This window comes from Pholis gunnellus (genome assembly GCF_910591455.1).
Source record: "Pholis gunnellus genome assembly, chromosome: 13".
In the NCBI taxonomy this organism is placed as follows: Eukaryota; Metazoa; Chordata; class Actinopteri; order Perciformes; family Pholidae; genus Pholis; species Pholis gunnellus.
In genome coordinates, this window is record NC_136540.1 from 21328954 (window position 1) to 21341276 (window position 12323).

The 12323-nt window shown below is 41.8% G+C and overlaps 1 protein-coding gene across 2 annotated transcripts; it reads left to right on the plus strand.

Moving 5' to 3' along the window:
• Positions 1 to 37: 37 nt before the first annotated feature.
• tmem218 (transmembrane protein 218) lies at positions 38 to 6486 on the plus strand. 2 transcript variants are annotated; one of them, XM_079172078.1, is made up of 4 exons: positions 38 to 198; positions 377 to 497; positions 1490 to 1592; positions 5836 to 6486. In XM_079172078.1, exons 2-4 carry the CDS (start codon positions 388 to 390, stop codon positions 5968 to 5970), a joined length of 348 nt encoding a protein of 115 aa, XP_079028204.1. In that variant the 5' UTR covers positions 38 to 198; positions 377 to 387; the 3' UTR covers positions 5971 to 6486. The 2 variants fall into 2 exon arrangements, with proteins under 2 accessions (XP_079028204.1, XP_079028203.1); XM_079172077.1 differs by lacking the exon at positions 38 to 198 and having other exon boundaries at positions 327 to 497.
• Positions 6487 to 12323: the final 5837 nt, after the last annotated feature.

The window sequence follows — 12323 nt, forward strand, 5'->3', positions numbered from 1 at the left end:
GTTTGCTGTTACCAGGAAGTAGAAGACGCGACGGACAACGCTGTATCTATTGAACTGGTTGAGAAATGACGGATTAATGGACAGCTAATAATCATTCTGAAGGGGGGGGGGGGGTCGAACATTGATACATTGTTCACGGTTTCACGAAGCATGCCGCTGTCTGCCTCAGCAGAGCAGAGCTAGCAGTGACAGCTAACGGTATGCTAACTCACACCACGGTGGAAGTTACAGTAATTAAGCTAATGTAGCTAACGTTAGCTAACCTAAACTTTGTTGTTACTGCATTGCTTAAATTATGTCACGAACGTCGGTCGTAAAAACTAATTTGACCAACTTCACGTGTTAATGTTGTGTGTGTCGGGTAAACTAACTTTAGTTACCGTGAAAATGGCAAGCACCGTTTTGGAAGTCGGCACGGGCGTCTTCGTCATTGCGATCGTTTGGATTGTATTTCTTGTATTTGGGATGATGCTGCTGAGAGCATCTGCATCTGCAAAGTGAGTGAGAACAACACCTCCACACACTCATTACACACACCCGGTTAGAACGTATCGCATGCAGTGATAGAGAAAGCCCAGGGTTATCTGACAGTGAATCAGTCAATTCCTTAATCCCTGAACATTTCCTCCACTTTAACGTTGGTTTGAATGTTGGCCAAAGCACACCTCTACTGGAACACAACTCTCTTCAACAGTGGCATTAGTAAGGTTTCCTCAGAAATTAGGCAATATGTGTGAGAGTTTTATTTCAATAAAATGCGAAAAAAAAACATTTTCATAAACCCAGCTCACTGTTGAACACAGTGGTGTGTTCAGGGGAGGACAGATGTAGTAATGTCAGGAAACTCAAAGCTGAAATAAAGTCGACGTCAAACTGAGTGAACTCAGATTCATAGCAGAATTTAAGCTGTATTGAACAGTTATGAATCAATTTCTGAAAAGAATGTAACCTTGGCCTGTATTTCACACAGAAAGATTGTAACTCTATCATATTTTTTGCCACCTAAATATGTTCTTCTTTCCCTAGATAGATGAGCAAATATATCTATTTTCCTAATGCTTACCTAAATTCTATGAAGCAATGCGGCTTTACCCACATACTGCTGTACTGATCGATAGCTGGGACCATGTTCTTTCCAATCCCTGCTTTTAGTACTTGTGCAAAGACTACAACAGACCCTAGTACTATTACAGTTGGTTCATTTCTTTCTAGAATGCACTGTGACACCAAACATTATGCACTTGTGTAAGATGCAATTACAGTACAGTCTAAATGGGGTGAAACATGGTGCCATTTACTTGATTGGAAAGTTAACAACTATTTAAAAACGCAATAAAGAATGCCATTGTTTTGATTGGTACTTGATAATGACATTATCCTCAGAAAACCCTGTGTTTACTGCAAGTCTTACTGCAAATCAGCAGTGGGAGTCCTCGTGTTATCCTTTGACTTTATTTGAACTGTGTATGTGTGTTTTGTGTCCTGCCAGGTTAGGCATTATCCCCATATTCTTACTGGCTCTCACCATCACTCTGGTGCTGGTGTTGTTCCCGCGCAGCCCAGAGACAACCCCCCCTTTCAAAGAGACAGAGGTGAGCTGAATGCACATTAAACACTATTTCGCACTATTAAAATATTAAAATGCAAATACCAGAGAGGAACATTTTTCCTCTACATCAAGAGGCAATTTAAACTTCTACCGCTGCCAAAGCTATGACAAGGAACTACTCCAAATCCGTGTTCTCGACCTTTTATTGCATTAAAAACACAGAGTCTCGTGTTATCATCGTCTGTGCATGATGACAGCATAATGTAATTCAGTTTGGAAATAACAGCAGGCCTGGGATGTATACGGTTTGATGAGGGGCTATTTAGCTTTCATTACTACCAAATGTTTTGGGTACGGAGGCCACTGAGTGAAGAGACCCACCGACCAACTACATCTCATGCCCACTTGTGTGCTCCCAAAAATGATATTTCTGTTCTCTCTTCTCATGCATCATGAAACATTTAAGAACAGTAACTACAGTCAAACAAACTTATCTTTATCAAAGATCTATGGTCTTTCATATATTTGTGTGTGTCTGTGTGTGTGTATGGTCCAAACGCCGAAAGGCAAAGCTCTGATCATGTGTGGTTGTTACTCAGAACACAATGTGTTTGTGCTGATTGAGGATATAAGCTCTATTTAGGTTTGAGGTAGGTGAATTTAAACAACAACCCATCCCAAACAAAACCTCAACTCTGATATAAGCCAGTATCCACAGTGCTGTAAGCCTGTAAATAGCATGTGTCATTGTGCACCCGTCTGTGTGTGTGCTTGTCATAAAGGCCTGCTCCGCTTTATCTTAGTCCAACAGCAACACAGAACAAACACTCCCCCCATGTCGCCTCGGGGTCGTGCCAATGAGCCAGCCAGATCTGCCAAGCAAGCTGCCACCCCATAGAAATAGCGAGCTCGCACTTTATAGCCTTTGTGCAAAGGCAGATAGCCGACCAGCAACAGAGAGAGGCGGCACGACGCGGCTTCCTGGGTGTCTGTACGGGTAGCATGAACCCATGGAGACCTCAGAAATTGGCTGTAGTGTTTAAAAGAGCTCACATTTAACATCCCTTGTAATGTTGACACCTTATAATGCTTGCAGAAATCATCACCAACCATCGGTCTGCTTTGTTTAGAGTGCTCTGCCTTTATTGATTATCAAGTAGGCTGTTATTTCTTTAAATTGTGAGTGTATATCATTAATTAATGAAGCAATTATAGATATTCTCAAACAGTAGTTTATTTCATCAATTGAATATTTTTACCGTTTGCTTATTTCAATCGGTAGTTTTTAGAATTAAATAAAATACAACTTTCATTGTCCACAAATGTGGAAAATTGCTCATTCGGCATGACATTAAAATATAAACATAACAACAGCATTGACAGAATGTATCCTAATAAAAGACAGTATCAAGAATATAAGCAATACATCTGAAGAAATAAAGATTTAAATTGAGTGTGTAAGAATTGAGCAGAGGGATAGCTGAGCAGAACCCTGCCTCATCGTTGAGAATTGAATCTGAAACGAATCAATTCCAACAGACCGTTTTCATACAGTATTAAAAATCCTCACATATGTGATCATAAACAGAATTCAAACAAAGGTACAAATGCATGTGAGGGTGAAAACCCGATTTACTAGCGATGAATACCTGAATATCATGTTTTGATGTGACTCATTTTCATTTCCTGAAATCATACATGTAAGCAGAGAGATGTGTAAGAAATACCTAACCTATTGCTGTTAAACAAAAGTCAAATATCATAGTGCCAATTAGGCCAGTCCCAGACTGAGGGGGGGTCATACTAGACCCCCCCCCCCCCCCCACCCGTCTGCCAGCTACCACCCGTGCGCTCAATGGCACATTAATAAAACATGGCCCACACTTTGGGTTCCTGCTTGCTGTGTAATTGGCAAATTAAAAAGTGAGATGTGTTAAATGCATCCATAAGAAACAGCATACATCCCCCCCCCCACCCCACCCCCCTCTCCTAGACACCAGGCGGATAGATACACACACACACACACACACACACACACACACACACAACTACTGTGATTCCACAACAGCCCTGTGGAATCTCTCTTCAGTCAGCAGTAGGGCTCATACTACTGCTTCAGGGCGTTTTCTCAGTTTGTATTCACATATTCACCGACGACTCATGATTGAAATATTAACACAGACCCAGAGCTACGAGTGAAGCAGTGATTAAATCTGTCGATGGCAACTTCATGAACTCCAACTGCGCCTAACTTAAGCAACACCGATGCTAATCTCAATGATCTACTGTTTCTCCAAGTCGTGCGCCGGTTTGCTTAAGACCTGTAATCGACTCGTTACTCAGGATCAGATCAGGATCGGCGCCCCTGAATCAGCTGTTAGTTCTCAACGGTGAAACAACAAACATGCCATGTCTTCAAATGCACTGCTGCACAGGTTATTCCCCCACACACACAGGTCCAGTTCCTGTACGGATCAATAAGCACTTGTCTGTATGTCCGAGCCCACAGGTTTGAGAGGCGGGGCTGACATGGATACAATCAGGAAGTACAGTAATATATGAAGTATCTCTTTATAAAGTGGTCACCAATCAATCTATCAGCACTCTCACTGCTTCTGTTAAATACACTCAGGCTATTGGCTGATCAGTGTTCCAATATCAGTACTCATTGTTCTGTAACATATTACTTCTTAACTTTAAGAGGAGACGTTAATATGCTGAATTTGAAACATGTTCTCGCGTGTTATGGGATTACATGTTTTTGTAACAACAGCGTAGACAGTATTGAATGTGGGTCAGTCGCAGTATCGGCACAGATACAGATCTGATACGTTGAATCAGTTTATCACTTCTCATTAAAGGGAGAGTTTAGTTGTTTTGCAGTGGGGTTGTATGAGGCACTTCTCCATACTCAGCACAGAAGCAAAGCTATGTGTACTGCTGTGGACGCAGGCAGCAGCAAAACCTCTTTCAGACAGCTAAAGATACCAGTGTGAGTGTGACTGTATCTGGAGTATCTCTGCTGGTCTAGACTGCTCTACCACATGCTCTCACCAGAGCCACCAGACTCCATTGAAAGAAACAGATCACTGGAGTCGCTGGTCCACTGCTGCCTCGATCGGTTAGTGTGTTTGTGTTATTGTGTGACTTCGGCTCGTTTGGATTCACCAAAGTCACACAATAACACAAACTAACTAACTGATTCTGCAAGGTAAAATTACATGTGTTTTACCCACGCTTCAGTTCCCCGTGGGTAATAAGATAAACTGGCGAAAATATTCTTAATTTAGCGTCTGCTAAAGGTGAGCCTTTCTTTTAGGGGTCTAATATATGTTTTCCTGCTGCCTCGACCACAGCAGTACATGGCTTTGCTTCCCTGCGGTAACTCCTGTCTCGCTTCTCCAAGCCGGGGGCGTGGCGACCAATCCTTCATTTCTCCCAAATAATAAACAAGTTGTAAATAGCAAACTATGTGAGAGTGTTTACTGAAGAGGTCATGAGGGAATTAACTTATATTTATGCCACCTTTCTACCATTTAGGACCCAAAATGTACCACTAGAGTTTGTTTAGGTTGTACTTGAAGTCTCCATCACTTTGTCAGCCGATGAATCAGTCAATACAGGTCTGCAGAATTCAGCAGTTTATCATTCAGAATCATCTCAAATGAAATCTAACTGTGCAGCCAAATAGGCACGTCGTCTCTCAAAGCATACGTCTGGCAGCAGTCAGCAGTTTATCACAAAAAGAAGCCAGCGAGAAGCTAACCCAAGTAACGATGTCTGTCAATGTCCAGATATGTCATACGGCATCAGCCAGTGTACGTTCTACAGCAGCATGAGTGGACCAGGTGACCCGTGCTTTCTAAGACTCTGTATTAGACATGTTGGATGAGCGGCCATTGAAGCTTCCAGTGTGTCACATCAATCCACTTTCTGGTGACCGTCAGTTATTCTGCATTGTCAACTGTTAGAAAAATGAATTATATCAACTTATTTTGTGATCATTTGATTCAGACTTTGAAGGCAACACGTTATTGTCGATTTCCCTGTAACTGTGTGTTTGTATGGTGTGTCTGTCTGTAAACAGAGCACCCATCACAGCCTCACATAAGGCTGCATGCTTTTAGACTAAGCCTCTATGAAGGCCCTCGCCTGACATCTAGTGGCTAATAGAGGAAATACAGAGTTCTGAACAGCCATGCTTTCCCATGCATTGGATACTGTTTACTAGAGTGTGTAGTTCTTGAGAACCCCTGAAGGTGAACGGGTACACTCTTTCTCTACAGATAGTGGACACTTTGTTCATCGTACGCTACGTGCTGCTGGCGGTGGTGAGCGTGGTCTTTCTGGTGGTGTTCTTCATGCTGCTCCCCTTTCATTTCCTGGAGCCCGTGTATGCCAAGGCCTTAAGAACGCAGTAGAGCTGCCAGGGTCAGAGCTGGCAGGGGGATCACATCGCTGATGTACACAACTTAAGAGAAGTAGGGCATGACGAGAGGCCCCCCGCTTCACAGGATGCCTCCCAAACAGAGACAGCAGGAGAGCAGTGTTTTCTCTCTTCATCGCCAACTGTTTATGTACAACCAGCAGAAATACATATCCAACAGGACCCAGGTTGTTTTATTGTATCATTCAATACATGAGATGAAGAAAATGTTTTTTCACTATTATACTACAGTACTAAAAGTGTTCAATACTCCCTCCACCTTTTTCTTTTAAGAAAAAAGATTTAACTTGAATTAGTCAAGTTCTGGTGTTAGTGACATGAACCCTGTAACTCAGAATGAGAACGTTTAGTAAGAGCCTAAGTGCATCTTATGTCATTGTTACAGGTGTTTGAATCTGGCAGATTGCATTTGTGTCTTTTCTGACTAAACATTCTTAATACTCTTTTTTTTTTTTTGTATTACTAATTTCAATTGTAGCTATGCATTACTTCACCTTAATGATAACAAATGGATAATAAATGAAATAATAACATGTTTATTCTATATGTCTATTCTGTTCTGTGTCTATTGTGTTATTTTGTTCTAAAATTACTCATTAAAAAAAGACATAATATGAAGTGACACAACCAAAATAGCATCACATTTATATTCAGTGTTTTATTAATATGTGATGAAATGACAGATGTGCTGCTCATTTTAGTTGACGACTACATATTTCTGGTTCCCAGATTCTTCGGTGCTGAAATGCTGAAAATCTAAATGGCACATTTTGCAATTGTGCCGGATGTCAATATTATTATTACAGAAACACTTTCATCACATTCAGTTGTCAGACAATCAGCTGAAACTAGAGTGGATTGTTTGTCTGACATTGTCATGCAAACATGAAGACAACTTTAAAATGACTAATGCCAACCAAAGTTTCTAAGTTTTGATTTTTCCTTATAATCTACTTGGCTCATCTTTGTCTTCTAGCTTTTAGCTTTAAATAATAGCCCACATGGCTAATTCATGGTGCCAGAAAAGCATTCTCATTATACATATTTCATTTTGATATGTGTGAATCATATCATATGTGAATATTGTCTACTAATAGACTCAACTAGTCAACTGAATGGATAAATAGCCCTCTGGGCCTGTCTATTTGCAGTTGCTTCACATTTTAGTATTTTGATTGGTCCCTTTATCCATAAATATTAGCAGATTTTTTATGTTGATATACTGTATATTGTATATGTAGGTTCACTGCTCTCTGGCCAGCTGGTAAACCTATGTCTTCTGCCAACAACATTTCATTTTGTTGTTTATTCTCAACTCCGAGCGACAATCCAGTTTGCACGACATAGACTCAAAGTCTTTGAGCTAGAGTCCAAGTCACGTCTCAAGAATTTGAGCTAGAGTCCAAATCACATCTTAAGGCTTTGAGTTAGAGTCCAAGTCAAGTCTCAAGGCTTTGAGCTAGAGTCCAAATCAAGTCTCAAGGCTTTGAGCTAGAGTCCAAGTTTTAAGACTTTGAGGTGGAGTGCAAGTCAAGTCTCATATGTTTGAGCTCGAGTCCAAGAGAAGTGTCAGGTCTCTACTGATTGTAATGAGTGTTCTATTATCTGCTGCATGTCGTCCGGTCTGCTTAGAACACAGCATAGCTATGTATAAGAAATTAAACAATGAAAACTTTAATTCCAATTAAATAACTGTATTTTGCCCTGAAAAAGAGATAAAGGCTGAGGTCATTCAGGGTACCAGAATAATATTGCTAACATTATTAGGCATGCAATAATAACCGTAGCCTGTTCTTCAATAGCAGTTAGAGTACAACCATATTGTATAATTACACTGGGTGTCTCACTAATGACAGCTTATAATCTACTGTAAGACATCCCTCTAACCTCTCAAACACAGAGATTCTTGAGTCCAAGTCCCAGGACTAAGTCCCCATATCTGCTGGTAGGTGAACTTTGTTGACTTTGGACAGAGCAACGTTATCTGTTTCCCTCCGGTCTTTATGCTGAGCGTAGTCAGCCAGCTGCCGGTTGTAGTTTCTTATTTACCGTACACACATTGAGGGGTATCAATCTTCTCAACAAACTATCAGCAAGAAAGCAAATAAGCATATTTTTCATGTCAAAATATTCCTTTAAGCTATTCATGAAATAAACGGCTCGCTAGTCCAAGGAAGGTGCATCGTTAGTTTATGTGTGTGTAGTAAGAGCTTTAATGAGAATTGGGCAGGTGATTTATGAAAAGGAACATCTACTACTAACGCCTAGCTTCCTTATGCGCCAACTTTGTCAAACATCTCCATTTCATCACAGCATTGTAACATAACATGTAAACAACAGTTTCTAGTAGATTTCCCTTTGAGGGGTTCTTTAGAAGCTGTGTATGTGTTTTGCAATTGTGCATTGCTATTCTACATTTTGGTTACGCATTTCGCCGACCATTGAATCATATCCTGTACTGTGTTGTCAGTACTTTGACAAACACCGAGCTGCATTCACATGGTTATGATGCTGATTCCATGGGGTATGAATAAGCAGATGATAGCATAGAGAATAATGAGCTTTTGCAGTCTGGAGGCGCAATTCTAAACACTTGCCCCCCCCCCCCCCCCCCCCCCCCCCCCCCCACCTCCATTTTAAAAGTGTGAAGCCCAAGGAGACGTGGAGTGGAATTCCAACCAGGATGATGAAAGAGAATCTAATGAATCAAAACCAATCCTATTAGTTCCAGCCCACATCTCCATACTGTGGTTCTTTTTCCGTGCAACAATCCACCGCATGATTTCACACAAGCTGGGGAACTGGGGTATTTCAGCAGGGTGGGACAGGGGATCTAAAACCTTTCAACCTAGAGGGACTTGTTGCCTGTAATTGACCGCATGATTACCGCAAAACATGATCTTAGCCCCCGCAGAAAGTGGCACTGAATAACGAGCCGATTAGAGTGCAATGAAACTAAAGGAGAGGTTCCAGAAACTCCCTTTAACATTAACAACACATCTTTGGGTTCTATCACTTTGACTTGTCAGCAAGATTGCCAATTTGAGGAGATTCTGCTGCAGTTTATATGTCAAGGTGACAATGCAAAAGATGTCTGTAACAGTTCCTCACTGTCTTGAAGTCTTCAAAGTCAAGTTCTCCAAAATCCCCAAAGTCTATTCCTTGGTTTGCTCTCTGGTTCTCACACACTCTCTCACTCTACCTCACCTTTTAAAGCTTTCTCTCTCCCACATCTTACTCTTTCCCTCCACCCTTGCCTCATTTTAATTTTTGCTACTAAACTCTGTCTCTGGGGAGTGGGAAACTGAGAAGAACAAAGAATGTGGGGGTTTGAGGATAATTTGGAACTGTGAGACACAGTCTTTGTGGCGCAGCCAGCTGGACATATAAAGAGATGGGGGTGGGTGAGATAGAGAAAGGGGGAGCAATGCAAGGGCAAAGAGGTGTGAGCGGAAAGCTCAGGGTGCTCGGTTTTGAAACCGCGGAGGGGACGGGGTGCGCTCCTCTCCTCCTCTCCTGCATTCAGATGCATTGAAGCAGAACTCCTGGCTTGCCGTTCACATCCTCAGCCATCTTGCCCTCTGTTTGTGATACGGGTACCGTCACCGCCCCACCCAGCGCTCACAACACTGAATATCCATTAAAGATTTTGGGCATAGTTGGATCACTTATCCCAAAAGAATGTGTTTCAGTTCATGTTAAATCAAGCAGACAGCAATGTTTGCAATCCTTTCAAAAAGTCTGGTAAATAAAACTTGATGAGGGCTCCATGGGGTAAAACTAAAAGTGAAGGAGTTCATTTTAAATCCTAATATAGGCATGGATTAAATAAGGGTTTATTAGCCAACAAGTGGATGTTTGGCAAACCTAAAGACACCAGAGTTCACTCGCTGGGTATTTCACTAAGCTGTGAAAGAGTTGGTGATGGAACGTGGAAATGAACTGGGGCCTTGTCACCCAAGCAACAAACTTTGGGGCCAAGAAGAGTTTTTTTCTCAGCGCTGCCTGGTCGTGCTCTATTATGCACGTTTGTGTATAGCCAGGGGATGCTATAATTGCAACACACACTAGGGGGGCAAAATCCTCAATCTGAGACCCTGGTGTTGCCTTGGCCTTTTACCTCTCTCTCTCGGGAAGGAATTACCCTGCTGCTCTGCCTCTCGGTTGGACCATGATTAGAGATTAGAGGTCAGGTCGCTCACCAATAGCCCTCTGCTGCTTGGACATGACACCCCATCGTGGGGCCGCAGCTAGGCCCCATGGGGGGTTCCATTTTGACAGTACTGAAGACATGATTGAATATTGGCCAGGCTTAGAAAGGCAATGGCTACACTGATCAAAGAAAGTGTTCACAATAGTGTAACATGGGTGGCCACAGTGATCCATGGAGCATGCTCAGTTCCTGCTCAGCTCCAACTTGCCTGCATTTTAATATTTGAGCTTTTGTATTGACCTACCTTTTGGCCCAAACCAACAAAAGTGATGTGATTTAGAAATATGACTTGATGCTCATAAAGATTAAATGAAAATGTTAATATCACTATATAAATACTCTGGTATTTCATAAATTTCACCACTGCCAACATCGAAGAATAGGTCCACAATTTGTAAAGTCTGTTTACAGCAGTGTCCAGAACACTGAAATAGAAAACAGTCTGATAGTCAATCAAGTGGGTGTCTTCCACAGTTAAGATCTATTTAGTGAGGGCTGCAAACTTGCGGCCTACTGCTGCTCGGGCCTTGGCCTTGCTTTCCTCTGTTGCTCTGTCCCTGGTGCTTCCGGGCCGCATGTCCACGGGGGGCGTGTGTTTTTGGTGTCATCCTGACTTATTGCCGAGAATGCGGACACAGCTCCGACTGCAGCCGTTACAACGGGCGATCCGGTACCCCATACTCCCGCAGCACCTCCCACAAGAACCCCCGAGGGACCCGGTCGAAAGCCTTCTCCAAGTCCACAAAGCACATGTAGACTGGTTGGGCAAACTCCCAGAACCCCTCCAGTAGTCTTGCGAGGGTAAAGAGCTGGTCCACTGTTCCACGGCCGGGACGGAATCTGCACTGCTTCTCTAGAATCCGAGGTTACAACACATTAAATGCATATGACAGAACCACGGCAGGAGGCAAGACCAGGGTCCAGGTATAACCAGGATCCACAGAAACCTGTGAGGAGAGAAAGCACAAAGACTCCGGGGAAGAAGCAAAGTTAGTAATGTGCATTAATGGAACATGAATTCATACAGAAAAAAGGAGACATTTGGACTTGTCAATAACACATGTAATTAATAGCATTAATAATGGGAAGAGAAGGTGTCCATAATGAAATAGTGTAAATAATAGATTGAATGATGACTGAATTCCATTTAGCAGTTTTATTTTCATGGTCCTGGTATGTCTTATAGTGGCTCACTGTCAAACTGTCACCTGTTCTGTGAACACCTGTGCTCTTCTTATGACAAGGCCAAACATGTGGAGGCTGTGAGAAAGGTCCGTCGTGTATGCTGATTTACTGACATGGCTTACACATCAACCTGCATGGAACAGAGACATCATCCTTACAATATTAGTAACCTCTGCTTTTACTGTTTTAGACTGTTATAGACAGAAAGCGGTGAACAATGAATAAGCTGCAATTCACAGCATCAGCACCTTAAGAGGCTTTTCCTTTATATGGTGAAAATAAATAAATGAAATAACCTCCTTTTAACCAATGCTATTTTATTAGGCTACACAATTGAAATAGATGCTGTAGTATATATAAATAACTTGCAAAACGTTTTAACTATGCAGTTTCAGTTAACAGCTGAGCTACATAACTCTGTTATGCTGTTCATTCTGTACACATGACATCTATTGTACTTCTGTCCATCCTGATAGAGGATCCTCCTCTGTTGCTCTCCCTAAGGTTTCTTCCTCTTTTCTCCCCGTTAAAGAGGTTTTTTGGGGGAGTGTTTCCTGTTCCGATGTGAGGGTCCCGGGACAGAGGATGTCGTATGTGTACAGATTGTAAAGCCCTCTGAGGAGAATTTGTAATTTGTGATTTTAGGCTATACAAAAATAAATTAAATTGAATTGAATAGTCCAGGTGTCAGCAATAATGGGCCAGTTTTAATATTTGACAGGTAGAAACACATTTTTGTTTGTTTGATTTCTATAAACCAATCACAGTGTTCCACATCATCTAAAGTGGACTGCTGCTGAAGAATAGCATGCGCACACAATTATCTTCATTACTTAAACCTGATGCAAATTAGTCGGATTGCTTAAATTGGAATTTCCTTTTAATTCTTTTAATTTCCTTTTATGGAACCGCTTTAGTCCCGACTGAAT